Source organism: Triplophysa dalaica, chromosome 8 (assembly GCF_015846415.1).
Source record: "Triplophysa dalaica isolate WHDGS20190420 chromosome 8, ASM1584641v1, whole genome shotgun sequence".
NCBI lineage: Eukaryota > Metazoa > Chordata > Actinopteri > Cypriniformes > Nemacheilidae > Triplophysa > Triplophysa dalaica.
Window position 1 is genome coordinate 17460187 of NC_079549.1, and position 25264 is coordinate 17485450.

The window sequence follows — 25264 nt, forward strand, 5'->3', positions numbered from 1 at the left end:
TGAAATAAACGTTCTTGGTTATGTGACTGATGGATTTATCGATTCCCTCTCCCACTTAAATAGATATAGATTTTTTTTCATATAAAAATATTTAATATAAAAATAGCCTACCTCATCTCTTTTATTTAAAATGGGTACTCATAAAAGAACTCCTCTAAATTGTTGTGATAAATTACCGCCTTGCAAAATCACACAATATAGGATATCATCATGAAGCGTTAACGTACAGTTTTTTTTCCAGACACATTTAAATCATAACTAATAATCTTCTGAACTCTATCACTCACACTTAACTTGACATAAGAAAGCAGCGCAAAGGTGTTTGGCCACACCATATGGAATAGTCCAACTGAACCATGTTTTGTTTGTCTTTTTGTCAATAAACTAAAAGCAAATTATTTGAATAGAATAAGTACACAAGTAAAACTTCACTTTCTTTCAAATAAGATAACAGCTCAGCAATAGGACACAGGTTTATCCAGCTCCAATATCAACTGTTTAAAAGCGGCCAATTTACGAAACAATGTAAACTCATAATCAAACGAATCATCCAAAAATATAATGAATATTATACCTAATGTATAAAATTACATCGTATTTCTTTTTTTATCTAAATATGTTTGACATTTGTTTTAAATTTAAATTTTAAATTATTTCAAATTTGAGATCTATGTCATTGAAATAAATCAAGCACACAAAATAATGAATGGCTGAGCATCGAAAGAGTTTACTAAACAAATTAAACGATCGTGGCCACAGTCTATTTTACGCAAATAAACGTGAACCATTTTCCACGTAAACGTCTATATAACAAAATGCACCACAACCATAATGGCATGCTTTAATATTAATTTCCTCTAATTTCGTCAATGGAATTATCACAGAATTAATTAAACAAGCTTCCCATTTCCAATTGACCACACATCACCGTAGGAATCCTAATTAATTATAATGAAATTAACGGGACTTCATCCAGTATAGCAGCATTGATTTGAGGAAAAGCCGCTGAAAGTTGAATTCAGAACCGCCTGTAATGACTCCAGACATGATGGCGATGGGGGCCGGGCTGAGGTGGCCGTGTATAAATAGTGTGATCTGAAAAACACAGACATAACAGCAGGAGTGATCTAAACCTTCTACACGCCAACATACCGCCGAATCCACTGTTGAGCAGACACACAGATTTCGCGTTAGGGTTATTTTAAAGTGGATTTCTGTAATCAGCCATGGAAGAACTCACGGCGTTCGTGTCGAAATCCTTCGATCAGAAAACCAAGGAAAGCAGCAAGGAGAGCATCACGTACAGGGAAGTTTTGGAGAGTGGTTTAGCCCGAGCCAGAGAGCTGGGAAACTCGGAGACCAGCCTTCAGGAGATTACGGAAACCAACAACAACCATTGTCCGGTACATCTTTACAAGGAGCACGCTGAGCTGGAAAAGGAGAAATTGAAGGAGTTTAACGTGACAAGGGCTACTGACGGTAAGTTACAGTTACGCAAACTAATGTGTCCTTTCGGAGACGTTTACACGATTACGTGCAAAGTTATTGTTCGCGCAAGACCTGCTACGTTAGACGTTGTTAAAATACCAATACATTCTGAAAGGTTACATAGCCTATACTGTGGTTATTTGCATTATCTAACGCAGTGATTTCGATCGTCGTGGAAAGCATGTGTGTGGAGAAATTCAGCTGTATTGAAGTGATGCAATGAGCACTTGTTCGTTGTTTTCCGTGTCGTACATATACTATTTCTTTGTTTTAAATAATAGAAAAACACGTTAAGTAAAAATGATCGCAATAAGAGTCGTGTGTGCTATGTACTCTCGTTTAAATAATTGTATAGTCAAGACAACAGAGGGCCCTTGTCCTGTCGTGTTTGAAAATACGATCTATCAATTTATTTCTTGTAGTAACAGAAAGTGGCTAAAAACACATAGTTTTTATTTACACAAAACTTTAAACTGACATTTAAACAGATCAATTGACTATATCGTTCTGAAAGAGAACTTTAAGGTAAAATGAATAAACAGTCTTTACTTTAAAAACTGCAAGAAACGCGTTTTTACGCTTGTCATTCCCTATGGTTTTAATCATAGCAGGCCCATGGCACTTTGTTTTACAGTACAGCACTTTGATAATAGCAACAACAACAATATTATTTATCTTATATTTAAATGCTGGTGATAATATAATAAATATATATATATATAAAAAGTAACAACAACAAGGATCATTGGAAAATATCAAAATATTGCAGTTTTGACGAGGCTTTGCAAATAAAATTGGATTTCAAAATTACACAATACTGCTTGACGTAAGGCAAACTCCTTGATTTTTTTAAAAAGTACAAAATTATATTGGCTTTGTAAAAGTCTAATTAATCACTATCTTTGAATTTAATGATATGATAACCCATTGGTCTATTCTTTTAATGCCTCCAATCTGAAAAAATAATTTTATACAAAATTTGCAAAGGCTTTTCTTTTCTTTTAATTAATTAATTTTATTTAAGTTATTTACAATATTATTTCAAAGCTGAATTTGTCACAGGCCTAACAGAGATAGTAAAAACCTACTGGTGAGCTTTCAAATGTCAAAGATTTTTAAAGCAGTGTTTTGTGTTGACATGGATTATGCGTTATACAATTCTTTCCAAGTCTGATTATCTAGTTTTACAAAGTAATTTGGTTAAAGATAACATCTATTTATCTGTTTATCTATATTAAACTTTAAAAATGGAGGGATTGATGCATTTAAATGGAAACGACGATTTAAACGAACGACATGTTTAATGTTTTAATGTTGGTGTTTTCACAAAGGTATTTATGAATGCAAAGACAAGAAGGAGGACGTTAAATCAGAGGACGAAGACGCACAGAGTAAACTGAAGCAGAGACGGAGCAGGACAAATTTTACCTTAGAGCAGCTGAATGAACTCGAGCGGCTTTTTGACGAGACGCATTACCCAGACGCTTTCATGCGGGAGGAGTTGAGTCAGAGGCTGGGGCTCTCTGAGGCCCGTGTGCAGGTAAACCTAACATTTAAAACACACCATATGTAGATTTTTTTCTTTTAATCAAGTTAAGATTTGTGATGCATTTTTAAGATATGTTAAATATAAAATACAACGACAATGAAAAACTAAAATTTAACAATACTGACAGAGGTAGATTCGTTTATGTGCATTTACGGTACATCCTTTAAATGTTAATGCCCTAAACATCAGAGCTAAAACATTCACAAATATTTAATTGTCTTACCAACACTGTCTTGATGTATAGGTTAAACAGTGCTTGTGTGTAAAAATACATCGGAAACACAGTACCTAACAAGGTTATTTTGTTTATTACTGTGATAATATTGCCATTAGCAATGCAAGAAATTGCAGGCCTTTTGTTTTTGTTGTCTGGGTTAATGTTACAATTCTAACAACTTGATTTACATATTAAAATATTTTTTTGTTAATAGTTTATATATATGATTAGAAATAATGGGTAAATCTATTTACAAAACACTGTTATATCTCATATAGAAAAAATGGTTTATAATAAAAATAGCTGGCAAGCGAAAGGGAGTAAATAATAGAAAGTGTGACCGGTAGGCCTGCATCCCATTTACACGTTTTAAAACCGTTAGATTAAATTGGAAAATTACACCATATATGCGCTAAAGAGGTGTTATACATTTTGAGACGTTTGTTGGTCTATTCACGCAAACACAAAGACTTTGTTATCTCCCCGTTTATGGGGGTTGAGTTACAGTAGTGGGTGTGTATGAAATACCCTTTCAGGTCCTGCAGCAGCTATATTCAAAGGCAAACTTGCTTATGTGCTGCAGAAAGATCTAACCACATCATTAAAATTAATGAAGAGATTGAACCGCTGCTGCAGGGGATACCTTCTTATGTCACTCACCTCATTTTCTCCAACCTTATCTTTGTAATATCTGCCATTGGCTTGATATACTGTTCCTATAAAAATGTATTAGGAATAATTCAATTCTGTTTTAACTCCTACAGTCACATACCCCCGCGTTACACAATTTAATGGGAAAATAAGTAACATTGTTTGCCAGTGTGACAGCTTGCAAGCACGACATTTCTAATGTTTTAGAGGCGGGGGCGAAATCCGATTAAAGAGCAGAACAAAGAATAGCTCGTTTTGCAAAAGCTGTGATTTGATTTAGCCAAAAAACGCATACGGCGTAAAAACTGAAAGAGAACAGTGCATGCTTTATGACATTTGATCACCGCTATCAAAATTTTATTGTGCATAAAAGTCAACTGTAGACGCTATAAGGTAGACACAGTAGATATTAACCTGTTACTATAGTGTTCTATAGAAACCCCACACCGACCAGCTGTCAAGAATCTAATTGAAAGTTATGAGACCTCAGTGAGGAGAAGGCAGTAATTCAATTATGACTAATATCTTTCGGTTTTTTGGTGCAGGGCTAAATTAAATGTCATTATTCACTGTCTCTAATAAAAATCAAAAGGAAATCAGATTAGGGTATTTGTGAACCGCATCATTGAGTGGTCCTTAATGAAGAAATAACTGTCGAAACCAGTGTAGCTCACTTTCCCCATAGCATTCAACTGGATAATTACAATCGATCAGAGATTGGAAAATGATGCATTAATTTGGCAAACTACAAGCCATGTATTGAACAACAGCAAAATAACATTAATAACAATGTTTTTTATAAACTGAAGTACACGTGTCTTACAAAGCACACGCTGACACAAATGTTTTGCTTTTAAATTTTAATGAGCGACTCTGTTTTGTTAGTCTTGATTTAAAACAGCCTGATCTAGCTTATACTGACCAACGCGCTTTATTGAGAAGCTGTACATGTATTTGACACCTAAGCAAATAGACTAGAAGGACTATTAAAGACATTTAAAAAAATACAAAAAAGTCATAAAAAGATCATTGTCGGATGCAGATATTTTTTAAAACACGATTGCGTTTAGAAAAAACAAAAAAAAACAATGTATTCATTTAAACCCAGCCACAGAGTATATTTATAATAATATAATCATAATTATTACAATGATTATTATTTTTGCAAACACTGCTCTTTTAAGCAAGATTGAAGGAACAATTAATATCAGAAACTCGTTTGTCAAATTGAAGCGTCTCATAAAAAATGTCCTGTCATTTAGAATATAATAATTCATAATACAATTGTAATAAACGTTTTTCTATTAATGAGTATAAGTGAAAAAGATACGAATACTCCCTAAGACAGAAAGTTAACGTGACATATTTCTGTTTTTAGGTATGGTTTCAGAACAGAAGGGCGAAATGCCGAAAACAGGAAAATCAAATGCACAAAGGTAAACCCCTTTACATGACCTTTATTAATAACCTTGCTATCAAACTTATTTTTGTGTACTATGAAATTGTAAATAATTAACTAATTTCAAAAGTTTTAAAACACAATACTATAAATGCAATAGATGGCGAAATTAAGCATTTACAGGAAATTTAATTTGCAATACCACTAATTTTGCTGATTTATTTCTCTGTTCTGTTCAGGCGTTATTTTGGGCACCGCGAGTCACCTGGACGCGTGCAGGGTCGCTCCTTACGTCAACATGGGTGCACTCAGAATGCCATTTCAACAGGTAGGACAATATAACAAATCGACTATAAGCTATTACTTATTTTTCTATTTGAGCTTGAGGTGTAGTTTAATGCTTGAAATGCAACGAAACAGTGACTAAAAGTAAAGATATCTTCTCACAAATCGCCCGATCTAAATCAACGTCCCCAGATGACCAAAAATGCCATGATCTGACGTGATGCATTGTGGGACGTGCGTAAGTGAACCTTTCACCTCTGGGTCTCGATGAGAGACAAGCAAGATTAGAGAGACCGACGAGAGACATTTCATCTGGTGTCCGTTTCAGAAACGGCGGCGAAGAAGTGTCTGCATCGCCCAGACGAGAGAGCAGCAATAATTAAGCTAATAGCACAGCAAGGGAAGGCAGATAAAAGAGATTATGAAAGAGAGAAATAACTCGCTGATGGTTATTGGCACTGAGCAGCATTGGCAGGGCCGAGGCGTGAGGACTGCATACTGAACACACAAATGTCCACCACCTGTTGTTCTGACTGCCCCGTAGAAGCGGTGCACAGTCCAATTTGACTGATCTGCGGGGACTTATGAGCAATAGGCTGCTTTAATTTTTATGAATATTTTCACACAGAGTTAATTAAAATGAGTTGAACTGCCAAAGATAAAGAGTGAGGGCCTGTGGTTAGAAATTGCCAGTACCAAAGCAACTCGGATGAGGCAGGCTGTATTCATGCCTTATTATTTTCCAAAAATAACAGACTACCGACTTTGACATTATTTATCCTCTTTTCAAAGTAATCTCCCTATGCTTCGCAAGCTAGTGCAAAGCAGAAAAAGAAACATTGGTAAAACATTCTTTCCCGTGTCAAAAAAAAAAAAACTTGTGCTGCTTGTCAGATGTTGTATTTTAGTTGGACTGCAAAATGTAAGGCTTTGAAATATTTATGATCCCTGTGCAGAGTAAGATACATGAGAAGAATACTAAAAAAGAAAATAAAAAATAAGTCACTTTTTAAGTCAGCAGATGTCTAATTTTCACCTCATATTGCTGAAATAATTGCTAAGAATCCGCAACCTGATATTTTATGCTGCCTGCTTACATCTCTTTTCCCTTAGGAAAGATCTGAATAAATATTTATACATGTGAGAATGAATATTTTGGGTGCGAAATTGTTTATTTATGCCATTGAATATATAATTAAGATTACATGATGTTGCAGCTTAAAAGGTTGTATGGAAACTTTCTATGTGGATCAAACTAATATGCTGAGATTTTCAACTGACGGAACTTCTTGGACTATTAAGCCGTCTGTGCACACTGCATAATTCAGCTGAAGACCAGATGAAAAGAATGCACCGAGTGAGCTGGCACTCAACTATTTTCATAGAAAAAATACAGTTAGCAAAACCCTTCGTCCGGTGGTTAGGGGGGACAGAATGGTGTACGAGCCCCGAAATCATATCTCTGGCACTCATCGAGCTGACCCCATGGCCGGTGACTAACTCTGTGTTTGTTTTTGCTCGACCCACAGGTCCAAGCACAGTTACAGTTGGAGGGGGTTGGAACTCACTCTCATCATCACCTGCACCCACACCTCGCCGCCCACGCTCCCTATCTGATGTTCCCGCCCCCACCCTTTGGATTACCAATCGCGTCGTTGGCAGACTCGGCCTCCGCGGCCGCCGCCGTGGTTGCGGCTGCCAAGAGCAACAGCAAAAACTCAAGCATCGCTGACCTGCGACTCAAGGCAAGAAAACACGCCGAGGCGCTGGGACTCTGACCCCCATGGGCTTCTCTGCTGCTCTGAACTGATAATTGCTTCTAACACAAGACTAAAGCCTGTGAAAGGGCTGTGACACTCACAGTTAAAACAAAACAAAATAAAAACAAAAGAGAAAAAAAAGTACTGACGAGGGGTGTAAGGGGAGAGAGAATGAGAGAGAAAAAAGTCACAAAAAACCAGCTGCCAAAACAAACCACTTGTAGAGAAAGGTAATTAAATACCAATGAATCACCTTTTACTTTTCGCCCAACAGGCAGGACTTCTTGGAGGCCACTGGCTCAGCCCTTTCCAGGCACAGATCACAGCCCAAGGACCATACAAAAATGTCTGGATGTCTGTCTGAAAACCAGCGTTTAGGAGAGAAGACTTTTTTTAAAAAGAAAAAGCAAAGGCAGACACAAAGTGAGGCTAGAGGTTGAACAAGTGTTTTATGGACAGACACTGACACTTTGGAATTTCGACCTCAAAGAAAAGAAAAAAGACGGCCATATTTGCCTCCGACCACTGTGCCACTGCCTAGTGCACATGTTCAGTTGAAGGATAGACCTATTGGGGCTGGCCTCCATTGTAACTGACATACATCTATGTTGATCACTGCCATGATAAGCCACCACTACAAATCATATCTAAAGCCGTTGTTTGCATTTTTCCTTTTTTCAATCTGCTGTGGACAAAGACTGGAAACAGCAATAACATCATTGGTACAACCGCCTGGTTTTTAGGGGAATTCTTATGATTATTTCTGTTTTGGGAGACGGGAAATGTTGTTTTCTCTGGGCATGTGTATGGATTTTAGCTTTCATTCCCATAATATTTTGTGCTTTGTGTGATGTGTCCTGGATTAGAAGTGAACCTAGCTTTTGCACTTCAGGTCTTGTTTTAAGGCGTTTACAATCCTTAACGCAAGATATACTACTTTTACGTAAGGGGGGAAACTATTGAATTAATTTGGCTCTCGTTTCACTGAAACACGATGAAATGACTTTCTTCTTTCGAAATGATACAGTAACTGCAAAGTTTTAAGAAACATCAGTTTAACTGAAATGCAATTATGTGCAGTTAAGTGCAATACTGTAAATATGGAAAACTTAATATAGCGGTTAATGTTTGCTAATTAAACGAACAATGATTTTAAGTTGTCAGGTTTTTTGGCACTGATGTTGACATGTTAAAACTCTGCAAACGCATCTTTAAAAGTTGTGTAAAGGATAATTTGCTAATTCATTTGCAATGTGCCATAACTCCAGGAGGTTCAGTGGTATTAAAATATAGTTTTGTACGCGTGCATTTAAAGAGATATAAATTGATATCACACAAGGAAAATTCATTTGAAATTGAATGCTCTAGGTTCATGGGTCATATGTGTCTGGTTTTTATTAGAAAACAATCCACCAAAGACAACAATTTGATAACATGATAGAGGTAGAATTATTTAATTTAAGGTTCAATGATTATTTACAATAATACATGCATTTCAGAAACTGCATCAACAGTATTTTTTCCATGTAAAGAGAAGCTAGTTATTATCTACAGTTTCCAGAAAATATTCAATTTAATGTACTACACTCAAATTTGTTACCGAACCAGTATTATTTTTATGACCCCAGTTGCCAGTTCAGACATCAATTGTCTTTGAATGAACTGGTCAGGTACACCTCTAACAATAAATGCTACATTGTGAGCCGTTTTTGTTGTTCTGCATCATTCTTTTTTTGAAATGTTTCCGTTTCTTCAAGTCACAGGTGCTTTTATTTATTATTCTTTCTGAAAGTTTATCAAATTTCAAGTGTACATATTTACATGGCTTTGCATTTATTTTTATATATTTTTTAAATGTTAACATTTGCGATAGTTTTAAGCGAACGTGTGACTGCAGTACATTTGTTTGACTAATATGTAGCGTGTTTGAGTTTACAAACATTTCAGGGATGGTGGATGAAACCATAATACTTTGTGTTGACATTTTCTTGATGCTCAAAGGAATTCGTTGTATCCCATAATATTGCATATGCAAGCATGCCCAAACATGATTCGCCATTGAGTTTTCTTTCTGTTGTTTCACAAAAAAGAATGTACATCTTGTACAAGTAATCTATCAATAAAAGTTATAAATATTTGTAAGAGTTTTCAAAGATTTGTGGCCCTCTGAAATATATGAATAAAGGTTGCTCGGTTCAGAGCAACAAGTTCAAGTGCAAAAATTGGTTATCATTTAAAATGTGTGTGTAACTTTTATGTAGGAATTTCATAATTGAAAAAACGTTATAGAGGTGCCACGTTTGATTAAGACATTAGGAATAAATACGGTATGAAAGCAACAGGGTAGATTCACATGAACAAAGAATAAAAAAACACAAATAGATATCTTCTAACATTATGTATCCTAACGCTTCCAGTTTTTTATTCGCAAGTGCAATCAAACCAATTATGTTTATTTGTTGAATAAACAAGTGTATAAGGTGCAGCATGCATTTGTACCTTCCATCCATCTAAACTAACATCACGGTCACATCTGACTCACTGACATTACCGAGCCTTTTTTGGACGGCTTGTTGCATCTGGAAACCCAAACCCAGATGTGTGTACACAAAGTAATTACAGCAGGCAACATAGTGGCTTTTTGTCTAAATCGCATAGAGAAATTAGCCCAAATGGCATCCTGTTGAGAAAGTAGGCCTACCCCCTAAAAGGTCAGAACACGTTTAATTTGTACCTTAGCACTCATACATCAAGATGGAGTGATATAGGCCGAGGTTGATACCCCCATATTTAGGCACTGACCTCTAGCTGGGGTCTGCTGAATAAAGCAGAACATAACAGCATCCCTTTACGTGCACAAATAATTGGCAAAATAGTTGCGCCATCAATCAACCCACACGGAGCCACAGTTTCTTTTTTAACATGCGCAAACACACAAAGGTATTTATATTGGCCGCAAGTCACAAATAAAGACCAAAAGCAATCAAGCGGCCTATGAAAAAGGCTTAATTAAAGTAAACTAAGCCTTTTTTATTGAATCAAATGTTATTGCTTGCATTAAAAGTGACTTGTTATTGCAATAACATGGCTGGGGCTACAACTGACAACACCAGAGTAGACGTACCTCTTCATTTTTTTGGTAGAATTGAACTGTAATGGATTAGCATTTGCTAATCATAGAGAGAGAACAATGTCAGCAAGTATTGACAGTCTGGAACATCTGAAATGAAAACATTGTACAAAAGTAATACAAAAGTATTGGAGCATTAGATAAATTAAGAAATGTTGAATTCAAGTCCAGTGAAATATATTCACAGGCTGTCGTTTCATAATAAACAGCAAAAATATGAAAACGTTTAAATGCCATCTTCAGAGCATAATGGTCCAGCCATTCCTCCCTGTTGTGTGCCATCCATGTCAAATTAAGTAAACAAGTTTAAGTATTTTCCTCTGTAAGAAAATTTGCAACTATCATCTCTCCTCAATCTTTTTAATGCAGTTCAAAAGAAGAAAGAGGACCTATAAACGGTGTTGGGAATGCTGGTTTGAGAAGTTCCAAGCTTCTGCTTTTTGGTCTTCTTTGGGAGCTTGAGTGCAGTTTTTATTTTAAGACATAAAATCAGTTTTTAACATCCTCTTTCATCAGCAATTGGCAAAATGAACAAGGAGCAGGGCTGGAAAACATCATCTGTCATTCTTCTGCTTTGAAATATTAATGAGTGAATAAAGTAAGGACTCTAGCTTAAAAAGCTTTTAAAAGCTTGAACGTTCACAATTCCTTAATCTAGTTCAAGGAGAGAAACAGTTATTAAAGAAAAAATACAAGAAACACTGCCACCTCTAGCCTGGTCCTCAGTAATGGTGTGAGATCATGCTACATGTTCTGAGAATACTTACAATCGCAAAAAAAAGGTCTGATGGACATCCGGGGAAAAGTCAGATCACTCGATCGCTTAAAAGGAACATTAAAACAAGGTCGTTTTAAAGATATCAATGAATTCAACAATAAAGACGAACTTAAAATCCTGAAGCAAAGGCTGACAGCAATTTCTAAGTCTGAGGCTATTTTGTTGTTGTTTTCAAGCCCTTAAGTCAAAAACCACTAAGCTAACCACTTTCTTGAACCGATTTTTCTTTCTTTCTCGGCCTAAATCAGTTGCATTTTGAAGCATCAAACCAAACCCCTACAAGACCTGGATCTAACAGAATTGAAGAGTGGGAAGACTCTTTAAGTGCCATTTCTTTCACAGCATAAAAGTTACAGTTCAAACTCTGTCAGCCTCCAATTTGAGACATGTTACAGTACTGTACCTTGGTGGTTTACCTGTATGAAGTGAGAAACCATTTGAAAAGTTCAAGAACCTGATCTTCTCATATCGTTCAGAAAGTGTTCAGAGGGGCTTTTGGTGAACATTAACTTCTGTGGATCTATGAGAATGCAAAACACACCGTAATTGAAAATAAATCATCCCGTAAATAAAATATAGCAATATCAGGACAGTCCAAACACTAATGGTAGTTTACTGTGATGTATTTTAACTTGATCATTACTTGTTTTGTTGGCTAATACATCAAATAAATTGAGATTAAAACAAAAAAATATTTAACAAAAAAAATGTTTCTGTTTAAAGGGAAATGTGTTTGATTCACTTTTACAACAAAACTAAGCGTCATGGTTTAAATGGATTGCTTTGTATACTTTGTGAAAGCTTTTATTGTATAAATTAAATCATGCCTTCAGTTGAACATACAGTAACTAAAATATATTGATTCTGAGATCATGCCCTTCCAGACAGAAAATCAGATAAAACCAAATATTTATCTTTTGGTAAGAGTGATCGTTTTTAATGTTGATTATTGTAAAATATTATACTCGCTGACATTTAAGTGAGAATCTATTTTAGGAGTTATCGGAATGCTTTGATTGGAATTACTGTTATCCCTCGTCATGTCACAACACTTTATTACTGTTTTGGCTGGTGGCCAGTGCTGCTTTCTTTTCTACTTACAAGAAGCAATAAACATAAACAATCAGAGTCTTTCTGCTATTCCCATGGCTTTCTGATAAGCTTTGTGGGTGAATGGCCGGCAACAGAGTGAAAATCTTTTCTAGTGGTTGTAAATATCATTGAAATCAAAGTCTGATGGTTCAGAACGCATCTGTCGTGCTCTACTGAGAAATAAAAACATTATTCCTATGCGAATGGTGATGAAATATTAAATGATGAAAATTTTGAAACCCATTTCACAGTTTACAACATTTATGTCACCATTTCACCATAATAAAAACATCATTCATGTTTCACTGTGTCTGCATATAAAGTATTTGCCATTCAAGATGTTAACAGACCATAACGTTTGAACTGACTCAGTAGTGTAAACTGCAGTATACTTCTACAACAAATTAAAAAGTTGGGTTTTATTATAAGTATTTGACAAATACAAGAGGCAGGCAAAAAGTTAATATTAATAAATCCAAACAATTTGAATCAGCAAAAGTATAACTTTACCAAATAACCTCAGTGACTTTAGGTCAACCAATTTGTGAAGGATTTTGATAGATGTTTACTTTTTGCAACAGCAGGATTTGTTTAATGTCAATTCCCAAGCTAGTAGGTGTACACAAATTATCATAGTAATGGAATTAATAAACACAATTGATCCTAAATGTTTCATAACCCTTGTCACAACCCTTTCATTTTTTACCAGCACCTGTATTGAGACACTGTTTGTTCAGACATCCCACTGTTTACAGCTGTTTGTTCATACTGGCTAAACTGTGTTTGTCTAACAGTTTTTGGATAATCTACTATGACTTTTACTGTTTACAATCTACGCCCCACTCTAAGCTTTTTGTAAACCATGACCTGGTCCTTTAGTTTCTCTGATGTCACGGTCAATTTGACTCAAAAGTCCAATATGGAAAACTGCATTTTGCCAAAATGACTTCTTCAGCCCTTACAGTCGCGATATAAAGAAGTCAGATTTATGGAAGTCAAAGAAAGACCCCAGGAAGAAAAGGCAATTAAATGCCTATTTTGAAAAAATAACAGTAACATTAAACATGGGCAAAATACATGAATATTGTTTGGCAAATACCAAGCCACTATAAAAAGTATGGGAACCCAAATTACCTTTAACATTTATTTAGATGAGAGGTCGACCTGCCAAGTGGATGCGGATGAAAATTAACCTATAGGCTAAGTGTAATACATCTAATGGAATCATTTATGTCAAATATTGTACATGGTGCCTTTCCAAGTAACTACAGTACATTAACTAAATATATAAATAAATATTAAATCCACAGTGAGTTAACATGTGCATATCAAATTGAAAATATTTATTTCTACACTGTGGGACGTTTTAGCTTAGATAAGTAGCCAACAAAACTTTACATAGTACATCATAGCAAGCATTCCACCTCGGCAATTTTTATGGTGTAGTATTGCTGTGAGTCATGCTAAAGCTTTCCCTCTGCACCTACAAATCAAAGCATCTGAGAGAACATAATCATATGCCAATTCCTGACTTGGGGTCAAATGCATTTTAATGCATGTAAATGCAAACATTTTCCTATGTTTTTTATTTTAGAGGGCAGCGCCTGAAACAATGTGAAGAGCTGATTAATATTAACAGTTGAAAGTTTAACAAATAAGGCAGAAATTGGTATTCATGCATTCACATGACATGAAGCTAATGTGAAATTTCACATTTAGATTGTGGGTATTCACAGGATTGCCAAGGCGTCAAAGGATTTCTTACGGGATTACCACAGGGCTACTGGGCTAAGCCACAGTTCCACACCCTACATTCTAAGTGCAGGAGGTCAAAGTGGGCTGAATATATTTCAATGCTGTCCTGAGGGGAGCTTTGAAATCAAGCATCCAGAAAAACAAAAAATGTATTGTTGCTAGCTATTGTGTACGGTTATGACTGAAACTCGAAATACTGCTAGTTAAATGTCTTATAAAGCATTATCAAAATACTTTTTGGTTTTTATGAGACATTCTGATACTTATAACAAAGTCATAATTATCATTGTACACAATACATATTGCATAACACAGGGGTGAATATGGTGATTGAATAAATTCAAAAAGTATTATGAAAAGGAATAAAAGGGAAAATCTAAACTTTCTATGGCAAATATGTGGACCTCTAATGTTGCTGCAATATCGATAAGGTTCATAATAAAACAATGCAATAATCCAAACCAAAGCACGCACAATTAATCATAGTTAGCTGGGGGCTCTTCCAAGAAAAATGATTTCATTTCTAAGGGCAGTCTCAAGCGCTCTCTAATGAGATTGACTTCTCAAGCTGTTCATTTTGCTGTAAATTGGCCATTTCGAACAGCTTAGACGTTTATGAGTGCTGTGAGAAAATGGCTGATGAAAGACAAAACAAGATTTCAGATTCTGCTAACATTAGCCGCCAGTTCGGGTTCTTTCCCACAACTCAACCACATCAATTTAGACCAAAACCAATCCACTAGCACATCGCTCTTTTTCCAATTTAACACCATTCCTGCAAATATCCCAACATTACGTTGCGTTATAAGGTAATATATTACAAGAACAAAAAAAACGGCAAGAATTTATGACAAAAGACAGCCTTAACAATATTCAATTCTGTCAGATAAAAAATAAAACCGCACTGTAAGTCAACTGAAGAGATGATCTTTGGCCAGTCGATATGAAAAGCGGCCCTTTCCAGAACCCTGATGGTGCCCACCAGCTCACATTTACTGTAGAGCTCAGAGATGCTTCAGAGGCAGAAATGTTAACTTTCTTAAGGCTGAGGGCACCTGGGTCTGTAAATAGCCGGAGGGAATGTAAGATAGTCTGATTATAGCCCATCTCTCCATTTCCCATATGTTTTACAGTTCCTGACCATTAATCAATAACACAAAAAAAGCTGCTCCAGCTAGTGCTACTGCGGTGGTGGTTTTCTAAGAGTTGTTAAAAGTTCAAGATCTAACTGTGACCAAATCAAGACTTCAGAATGCAGCCGTATAATATTTCACAATGGATGTTAACGTGCGTTTATTGAGAGCAGCTATAATCACACATAAATCTTTATAAATTAGGCAGAATTCACCCGTATATGAGCAATTTCAGCGAAATGGAAGTGACATTTTGTGTCAATACTTGAAATATAAATTCCCCAAAAATGTATTTATTACCAATATATTGAATCATCTGTTTGTATGCTACCACCCTCTGATGACAGAGTCCAGACATCAGTTAAATTTCAGTCTATGCATGAGTTTTCTATTTTAAAAAAAGGGAGTGTGTTACAGAGGTGACAATGCAAGTTTTTTGAGACACGACATGCTTTGTAGGATTTCTGTCAGTTAAAATGTGTCAAACAGTAGCAATGATATCCAACAAATGGAGAATGGATGGCACTTCATAGACCACAAAACAGTTATTATATTCAAATTTTCATTTAATTTCCATATACGAGGAACGTTATGTAGGTGACAGCCAACCAAACATTGACATCTGATCTATCAGTATGGTGAAAAAATTTGCTTTCTCAAGGATAACATTTGCATGGAATTGCCCATATGATAAATTGCTGGTGATGTTTCTCATTTGTAAACCTCTTTGGTTGAAAGCATCTACCAAATGTTTTAATGTAAATCCAACAGATAAGCAACCAATATGTTTGAAAAATCCCTTTTAATTAGCGTTTAAATTCAACAAATAAATAAAGCTATAACAAAGCTTCAAACAACAAATTCCTTTGGCCTTCAGTCAGCTGTTAATAATAAATCAGACTTTTCAAGATCCAATTAAATCAAATCAAGATTATCTTCTGCTGTAGTAACTTGTAATCAAAGGAAGACAGCCCAGCCCTTTGAAGCTTGCCCGCTGAAGTCTATTGTGTTCTCAGCGAATTGGCAAAGTAGGATAATATTGATGCCTTTAAACCCACAGGGATAACAGAAAAAGGAGAATCTTCACAGGGCATAATAAACATTAACTCTCAGCAAAGTCTCCGCGACCGTGCGCAACTGTATGTGCGATAACAGACTCTCTGCTTTAGCGCCCTCGTAGTAAAGCTAATAAATGTCATAGGTACATAATCCCCTACATGTTTATGGAAACAGATCTCTCCTGTTAAGTTCTTCTTTGTCCCCCGGGGGCCAGATACACTATATTGACGAACAGATTAAGAAAGCATGATTTGACTAGAGAAACGCCTGTATTAGATGAAGCCGTGAAAGATGAATTCAATTGTAATTTGAATAACGCAGCCGGGCCCAGATTACTCAAAATAGGTGGCGGGGAATCATCTGCTGGGAAATTGAGTTGCGCTTGTTAAGCGCTCGTCACCGAAAATAGCATTCATATCTAGTGTTAATACAAAGCCTCATTGATAAACCACTTTAGAGCCAAATCCTGTTTGCATGGCTAACCTCTTTAAACCCTCTTAATTTCATCCTCTCATTTATCATTGTGCCACGCAGCACATTTTCAATAACTATGTCAGATAGCTCATAAGAGCCTTGCTACAGCCTTTGTAGCGCACCGCTGAAGGGCTACAGACAATAGCGCACTTAGCATTTCAAATTGCGTCCTGATGAACACGCGGTTGCATTTGCAACAAAGCACTCCAGTCTGACCGAGTTTCTGACAGCTGTTTTCTGCATGCATATCTGTATTAAATCCCCTATTACTTCGGAGACGTTGAAAAGACAATGCTGTCAGAACATCTTAAGGAATTTATAGCGTACATACAACAGATACACCAGCATGGCTGACAAACAGCATTTTATAAGTGCTAAGGGGTAAACCACGACTGGGCCTCATCCAAGATGGCTGATTAATGGGGGTCTGCCTTGTGTAAATACTCATGCGCAGTGGGTGAATGACATGGCAGACTTGAAATGTAATTCATTAGGAGTGATCAGACCTCACGATAGACTTTTTTTGGTTTAGTGATAGCATCCTTAAACCTTCATTCAGTTTGAATGATGCATTTAAAGTCTTTGGCTTCAGTCTAACTCATAACATCTTGCAATACTGAGCAATAAATATTGAAATTCTCTCCATAATAGTTCTTGTCACTTTCAAATGCCTGCGCCTTGCAGATACACGCAAACGTTGACATTGTGCAACTTTCTCGGTCCTGTGTAGCATCCAATTATAGAGCCGCTCTGTTCTCCATGCCAAAGTTGAGGGTCAAAAAGCCCAGCCACATCCACAGCTGAAGTGTGTGGGAGAAAATACCGTCTCCCGCACCAATCCCTCGCTGTTCATTTCAATATACAGACACTAGCTCCAGGTATTCTTACACAGATCTGAGGAAGATCAGCGCAAAGGTTGTTTCATCTTTTTATGGATCCTGTTTGAAATAAGAAATTGCGTCGGAAAGTGCGAACGGAGGACAAAAAGGTTTAGGGAGAGGCGGCGGCTGTCGAGCAACACTGCTCGCTATGAGGCACCGCTCTTTTGAAATTGTTTATATGGGAATAGATCCCCATGGCCGAGCTAATCGTATGGTTTTAGCAATCCCCGCGGAGGCCTGGGCTTTGTGAAGCTTCTCTTGTTTGCGATAGACTCTGTGATATTGCCCAACAGGCTTGTGTACTGAGGAGTAATTTTCTGGATAGATGGTGTCATAACAGCAGACAATTATCAGACAGCCAGTGAGGTCTCTTAGGGTTATGCTTTTAGTCAGATTATTTGTTTTATGTACTTTTTGAAGTATTAGCTTTTTAGTTAAACAGCTTAAGGGTCCCTTCTTTCTGCACACACTGTAGGGAAAACGTTATGGTAATCATTAGCTGTATGTGGGCACTTACAAACTATTTTTTTCCAACATACAGTTTTACTCACAGATAGGGCTCGGTCCATGTCTTTATGTGCATAAAAAACATAGGGCTCTACTGCTGCACTACACATAACCCACCAAAAACAGAGCAGACAGAACAAAGGAGATGCTCCAGAATCTCAATTAGCAAGCATCTAGGGAATTAAGCGTTCCCCCGGCTGGTGATTGTTGTCGATCAATAGAACAACAAGTCCTCAGGAACAGACTGGAACAGATATTATTGCTTAAGGACTTTCCATAAATCAAACACACTAATAAAAGTCAGCCGAATTAGACAATTGGTAAAACAAAACATTACTTCATTGTCATTGGCATTTTTTTGTTCATCCATGCTAGTTGCTTTGAATAAAGCACAAAAAGTAAAACATATAATTAAAAAAATTACCCAGGAAATAAATCCATTTAAATATATAATTAAAAAGAACTCATGTGCTTATTGACCGGTTTTAAGCCACAGCAACATTGTGCAAATTACAAGTTTTTGATGGTCTGTTAAAAAAGGTCCATCAGCTGCACAAAACGTTTTTTTTATTTCAGTTTTAGAGGTCATGTATTAAGAAGCAATATGACAACTTTGATGATTCCAAAACTACATTTAAATGAAAAATATTTATAAAAGATTTAATGTTAGGAAAGTAGTATGAGAGTTTCTGCTTTGTTTCAGCTTCTTTGATGCCGTGATCGATGAACACGCCGGGCGCAGATTGTGCAACATGTACATACAATAATTAGTAAAAAATTGCCAATGAAATAGTTGCTGTAAATGCCTAAAGGCCATAGGAGGCCAGTTGAGTTTTTGCATTAAAGTCTAGCTTAAAGGGAACCGGCAGAGCTTTATTGATTATGAAAATGCATTTATTTCTTTGAACTACAAAAACACACGGATGATATACAGTATGACCCATGTGAAGTCAGAGACTAGCGCTATTCCACTCACTTGAGTAAATGAATGATATCATTTACCACAATCATGGAGGAGGAAAATCAATCAATCTAGGTAATTATATTCAAATTGTGGCCCTCTGGATCTTGTATGGATTTAATATGTTTTTTTGGCTGGGTGGATTCTTAATAAATGCAGTGACTTGCTTCCAGTTAAGCTTTGGGAATAATAACATTTCCTGTGCAATCAGCATAGTAACTTTCTCTGTGAGTGCCTGATGTCCACCGCAATTACTGCGTCTCTCTATAATACGCATTTCCACAGAAATGGAATCAAGCTGAATAATTCGCCGGAGATGCAGAAAAATGAAGAAATATAATGGAGGAAATCCAGTTTGCTTCAACATTTTTAACAGCAAACAGCCACGAGCAACACTTCCCGGCATTGTTGTGCCCTGATAATGATATTTACCAACTGCTGTGCATATGAAGAGCAAAGCTGGCCGTAATGCAACAAAAAGATGATAATGACAATCTCTAATGTTAACCTGATTGCAGAAATTCATTCTGGAAGGCACGCGTTTTACATCTGGATAGCTGACTACTTGTGACGGACCCTTATTAAATTTATTCAAAATCAAGACCTGCACACACAAAAACTAAACACCCTGTTCGCTTAAGCACAGACATCTAGGTAAATAATTACTATCATATGGTAAAATAATAGGCTCAAAAATTATACCGCTCAGGGTGGTGCCGAAATCTGACAGGCTCTCTTCTCAAATTGAGTTTGTACTAGTGCCTGCTAACTGAAATGCCCCATCAGTCTATTCCATTAAAGCCCCGGGGATAGCTAAACAGGCCTACTGAAACATAAGTGCTAATTTAAATCTGATACAGCAGATTTATGAAGATTTATAGATAAGCAAGCCTAGAAAACAGTTCAGTACGATTACACACAAATAATCTTTTCTCATTGACCAATGACCTTTTAAATTACATCATGCTAGGCTAGTAGAAATTTTACTACAGTTGTGGCGGTGATGATGGATTGGGCATGTTATTTTTGGATTAGTACAATAGCAGCTTATAAAAGTGCAATAATGAGCCTAGTGGTATATTCTGCTGCATGTGAAATCTCTCACACTGTACACAATTTATCCCCCTAAAATGCTCCCCTGTAAACCAAGACATCTAACATGGTTTTATCAGCATAGCAACGTGCACCTTTGCCATCCGCTAATGCTAGATCTGTCAACAAAGCCATGGCCTGTAGGATAATGACCACATCGTTTCTAAACGCGAAATTGTCTCGGTTATCGCATTCAAGTGCACGGAAAAAAAACATAATTTACAACATATTCTGCTAGCCAGCAGCACCGTGGACACATCGACAGGGTATCAGCGAATGTTATTTGCCCCATTAATAAGCAAATCAATTTCCTGGAAGGAAATATAACAAGACACCAGGGGAGCAAGAGGGGGGGGGGTAAGCATGCCAAGTGTGTGATGGACATTTTGTACAAAACAACCCAATAGTCCTTGCAATGTTTTCCAGCGCACTTTGTTCTGCGCACTGATCTTGTCCCTGGAAGTACATAATTACAGTCTGTTAGTGCCGGCTGCCGGTTTCTAAATGATAACAGGGCATCCTAGCTCGCTATCCGGGCATCACAAGACATCAGTGTGCCGGGGAACAGAGCATGGAGAAATGCATGTTGGGAAATGCTAATTATTCTGCCACATCCGAGATGTCCATCAAACCCCCCCACACCTAATATAAAGAAACCTTGTGAGCCAACCACACAAACAGCTCCTTCTTCGAAATATAATCAAAGGTGATGTAAAAGACTTCTGGCTTGTTATCGCAACGTATGGATGACATAAACATGTTCATTACTGTGTGGCATTTTTCTTGGAAGATGAAGCAGAAAGTGGTAATGTGAGGACCACAGCATGGCGGAGATGAACATGGAGGAAAGGAACACGCAGACAGACAGGCGTGCAAACATAGAGGCAAAGACACTGGCAGTATTCCTCATGCTAATGCTTTTGCAAATGCTCTAGAGTAGGAAGAAAAAATGCAAGTGAATATTCAATTGCAGACAATCACACATAGTTGACAACAGATCTAAGAAAGATCCCTGAGAATAGACGGCTTCTAATATCTTTGATAGTCTAGTTATGGTAATGACAAGAGGTAATGTAAAATTCATGAAGTGTACCAAGCAGATGAACATCATTGTTCGGCAGGCACATGGGGGGGAAACAGCTATGTTCCAAAACCTAGTGAGCTGTCTTGCTGCCTACTGCCTACATAGACAGCTGTCTTCCAAGGCATCTTAGCTCAGAATTGTCATATCGGAAAAGTATCGCACAGACAACACAGACTCTTTGAAACAATATCCCATACCTTATGAAATTAACATGTTTATAGGCCGTGTAATATACACTCACCTAAAGGATTATTAGGAACACCTGTTCAATTTCTCATTAATGCAATTATGGTGGTGGTGTAATGGTGTGGGGGATGTTTTCTTGGCACACTTTAGGCCCCTTAGTGCCAATTGGGCATCGTTTAAATGCCACTGCCTACCTGAGCATTGTTTCTGACCATGTCCATCCCTTTCTGACCACCATGTACCCATCCTCTGATGGCTACTTCCAGCAGGATAATGCACCATGTCACAAAGCTTGAATCATTGCAAATTGGTTTCTTGAACATGACAATGAGTTCACTGAACTAAAATGGCCCCCACAGTCACCAGATCTCAACCCAATAGAGCATCTTTGGGATGTGGTGGAACGAGAGCTGCGTTCATCCCACAAATCTCCATCAACTGCAAGATGCTGTCCTATCAATATGGGCCAACATTTCTAAAGAATGCTTTCAGCACCTTGTTGAATCAATGCCACATAGAATTAAGGCAGTTCTGAAGGCGAAATGGGGTCAAACACAGTAATAGTATGGTGTTCCTAATAATCCTTTAGGTGAGTGTATAATAGCTGAAATAATACATCTTGAAGCAAATGAAATAATGAAGTTAAAAGGTTAATAAGTTAAAATGTGTATTCATAACAAATATTTAATTTAATTAAACTTGAATGTCTGAATTTGCTGTTTTCAAGAATATGGAAAAATCACTACTTTAATTATTTAAATGATTAAAATAGTGTTATCAAAGTTGACAAGCAACTTTTAATTGGTTAGATATTTGCAAAACCCATGACAAACATGAGGTTTCAGAGGGACAGCAGTGATATGTATAATTATACAATGTTTACAACATTTCTGTCACCTGGTTTGCCATCTTGGATTTACTGTTTCAATGCATTCAGAAAAGTACCTGTCAGTACATTGCTTTGGAAACTGATGTTCCAAATATGGTAAGGGGCGTTACATTTCTGTCACATGCTTGCAATATTCGACCAATCACTTCGCACTGGTCGAAGCAAGCCTCGCTTTGTAAAAAATCTTCAGAGAGGGTGGGCAAGTGGAGATGCAAACATGCTCGTATGTGGAAAATATGACGTTTTTGAACATTAAATTATGTAAACACATTGCAATACATGTTAAACAAACGATAATATTCGTTCAAGCCATGTCATACGACCCCTTTAAGATAATCACCCGACCTAGTTGTTTTCATTTTTAGCATTTTGTTGTAATTTAATATTCATAGTCATGAGGAGAAAAAAAAAAATTAACTTAATAATTAATTAAAATATGAATCATTCAAAATTAAGAAAAAAATCCATTCGGGTTATGTTTTAGACATTGTGAAACAATAAAACAGTAAAATAGTGTCACAAAGCACATGCAATACCGGTTTTCCGGTTTCTATATGTGACGTTCGGCATGAAGCCTATAAGATACCTTTTCGAATAGCATTCATGTTGGAAGTCTACCTAAAAACTGTTTAAAAAACAGCACAATATATTTTGGAATAGAGTGTGTTTCAGAAGCCATACTGTTAAAGACACCCGCACATTTTACGGTAATTGTTTATAGACAGTTAAGTGCAACGAAATTACTTTCATCTGTCGAAACATCTGCAGGGGACGAGTTCAGAGACTTACCTTTCCCAACAGCTGCTCGGCAAAAGCAGACCGAATGCTTGTCATTAGTCTCTAATTACAAAGATCCTTTGTCTTGTAATTACTCGACCGATTAGACCTATTCATTTATTCAGTGAAAACCAAAATAAATTACCTCAGGAACTAAACCGACATGATGCATAGAAGCCACTCTTTAATGCCTTTAGAACTTACAATGAATTTTTCTTGTGTGTAAATCAGGTTTGGTCCACCTCATCCCATCGGTAGGTAACTTCAAAAGTATCACTGACAGTTATATGTTTGGACTTCTTCTCTGATACTTTTTTGAGCCTGCATGCGCAGATGATTCCAAGATCTGTGAGAAATCTGTCTAACACAAATTACCAGCAGCATTCATTAGAATGCATAGGAGCTGCATTGGAAATGGCAGAAACTTTCATGCCTGTCAAAAAAATCACGCACAATTTAGATGAACCTATAAAAGAGAGTAAATAGCTGAAGCTTTCACTCAGGTCCTCTTGGCTATCCTGAATGCAATCCTCATGTGGAGAATATAGGTGTTTATAACCATTTTAAACAAACACATACCATTTTTTCCCCTCAAATCTTTATCCAAGTCTTCACGGAAGAAACGTGCTGTCAGCTAGAGCTAATATTTTTGGATAGCTATCAAAACATAGCTGAGGTCTCCCTTGGTTGACATGCACGACGTGGTAAAAGTTTTACAGGTCTTGACCTCTTCACATTTCGCCCGTTTCAGCCTAAAGCATCCAGTGCTCCCCGTGAACTCCCGTTGACAGCCTGATGTCTATCTACGGTGAGAGACGTCTGTGGTCGAGCCCTACACCTGTGCACCATTTCACCACACTGATCTCAAGCTTTGGCAGGCACCGACAGACAGCTGCAATTCAAAGATCTGAGCGGCGTTTTTTCTCCCAGGCATTGTCTGTTACGGCAGAGGGGGAGAGCTCGGTAGCAATGGGGCCAATTTGGATGATTGGTCGTCAAATGTGCGATAAAATGAGTTTCCCTGTGTTCTTTAAAAGTGACCCATGCCTGCCGGAGTAGTGTAAAATTAGACACGGCGTGTTTGTGTTGTGTCAGATGTGGTGACTGGCAGAAACTGTTAATAATTGCCTAAGTGCTCTAGCGTGTCAGAGCTGTCCATCAATCTCCGTTTCTCTCTTTCTTCAAGCTCTCAAAACATTTTCGCTGAACTGCAGAGGACAAACTACTTTCATTGATGGACTTGTCACTTTAGAGCTTCAAGTTGTAAAAATATTTTAACTCGGCGCAAAACAAAAGCTCCGTGTTGAGAGGGCAATTCTCACGTTCACGATTCCAGATCTTCTCATAAACACGCAGTGTCTTATAATGATATGTTCCACTAGGAAAAAAACAGCCAAAAAAGTAATAAACATGAGAAGATGCATTTCTAAATATAATCAGATACAGTTAGTAGCATTTCACAAATTTTGCACTTGATTTTCCTTCCGGTAGCTTTACAGGTCAAGCTGTATGACTGCTGGCATTCTTTTCCTAATGAACTACTGCAGACTCGCAGATTTAACGGTGCCGAGTTAGTGCTGGAAGTTGTGACATTTATCGAATTATGTCCCAATTAGCGCAGACTACGATGTCATTGCCGATGGCCCATAAACAGCGTTTTAAAGTATTCGAATGTGGGCGACCATAACCTATTGTGCACCCTCATTCACTGAAGTAATTTGTTATGTCAGTTTTGTATTAGTATGTGCTACTTTAGGGCCCCTGCCGGGTTTCTGTGAAAGAACAGCACAAGGCATTCCAAATAGAGTTTCCTTCACTTCTTAGAGGGAGCAAAAACTCATTCATTATTTTAATGGTTGTCAAATTTGTTTTCCAAATCTACTAAAAGGTTATCGTTGTTACATGCGGACAAGTGGTTATATCTGAATCAATGTTAACTTTGTTACCAGGGTAATTTACTGCTCTCCTCTGACCACACTGTGCAAACTTAATCTCCGTATTTTTACAAAGCACCAGGTGAGGGAGATGTATGCCTTCTACACAAACCGACCTTTCTTTGATTAAAAAAACGGATCGGGCTGGGGTAGCATATCATAAAAGAGCGCAAAATGCATAAA

At 37.1% G+C, this 25264-nt stretch overlaps 1 protein-coding gene across 1 annotated transcript; it reads left to right on the plus strand.

Moving 5' to 3' along the window:
- The first annotated feature begins 1107 nt into the window (after nt 1-1107).
- On the plus strand, nt 1108-9400 carry shox (short stature homeobox). Its single transcript, XM_056755151.1, has 6 exons — nt 1108-1479; nt 2820-3028; nt 5284-5341; nt 5544-5632; nt 7119-7334; nt 7624-9400. Exons 1-6 carry the CDS (start codon nt 1227-1229, stop codon nt 7711-7713), a joined length of 915 nt encoding a protein of 304 aa, XP_056611129.1. The 5' UTR covers nt 1108-1226; the 3' UTR covers nt 7714-9400.
- The last annotated feature ends 15864 nt before the right edge of the window (nt 9401-25264 follow it).

Bases quoted from the DNA above. Each gene is read 5' to 3' on its own strand.
- shox (XM_056755151.1), top strand. From the start codon at position 1,227: ATGGAAGAACTCACGGCGTTCGTGTCGAAATCCTTCGATCAGAAAACC. The intron at 1,480-2,819 runs GTAAGTTACAGT...GTTTTCACAAAG, and splicing joins CGTGACAAGGGCTACTGACG to GTATTTATGAATGCAAAGAC. The intron at 7,335-7,623 runs GCAAGAAAACAC...TTCGCCCAACAG, and splicing joins TCGCTGACCTGCGACTCAAG to GCAGGACTTCTTGGAGGCCA.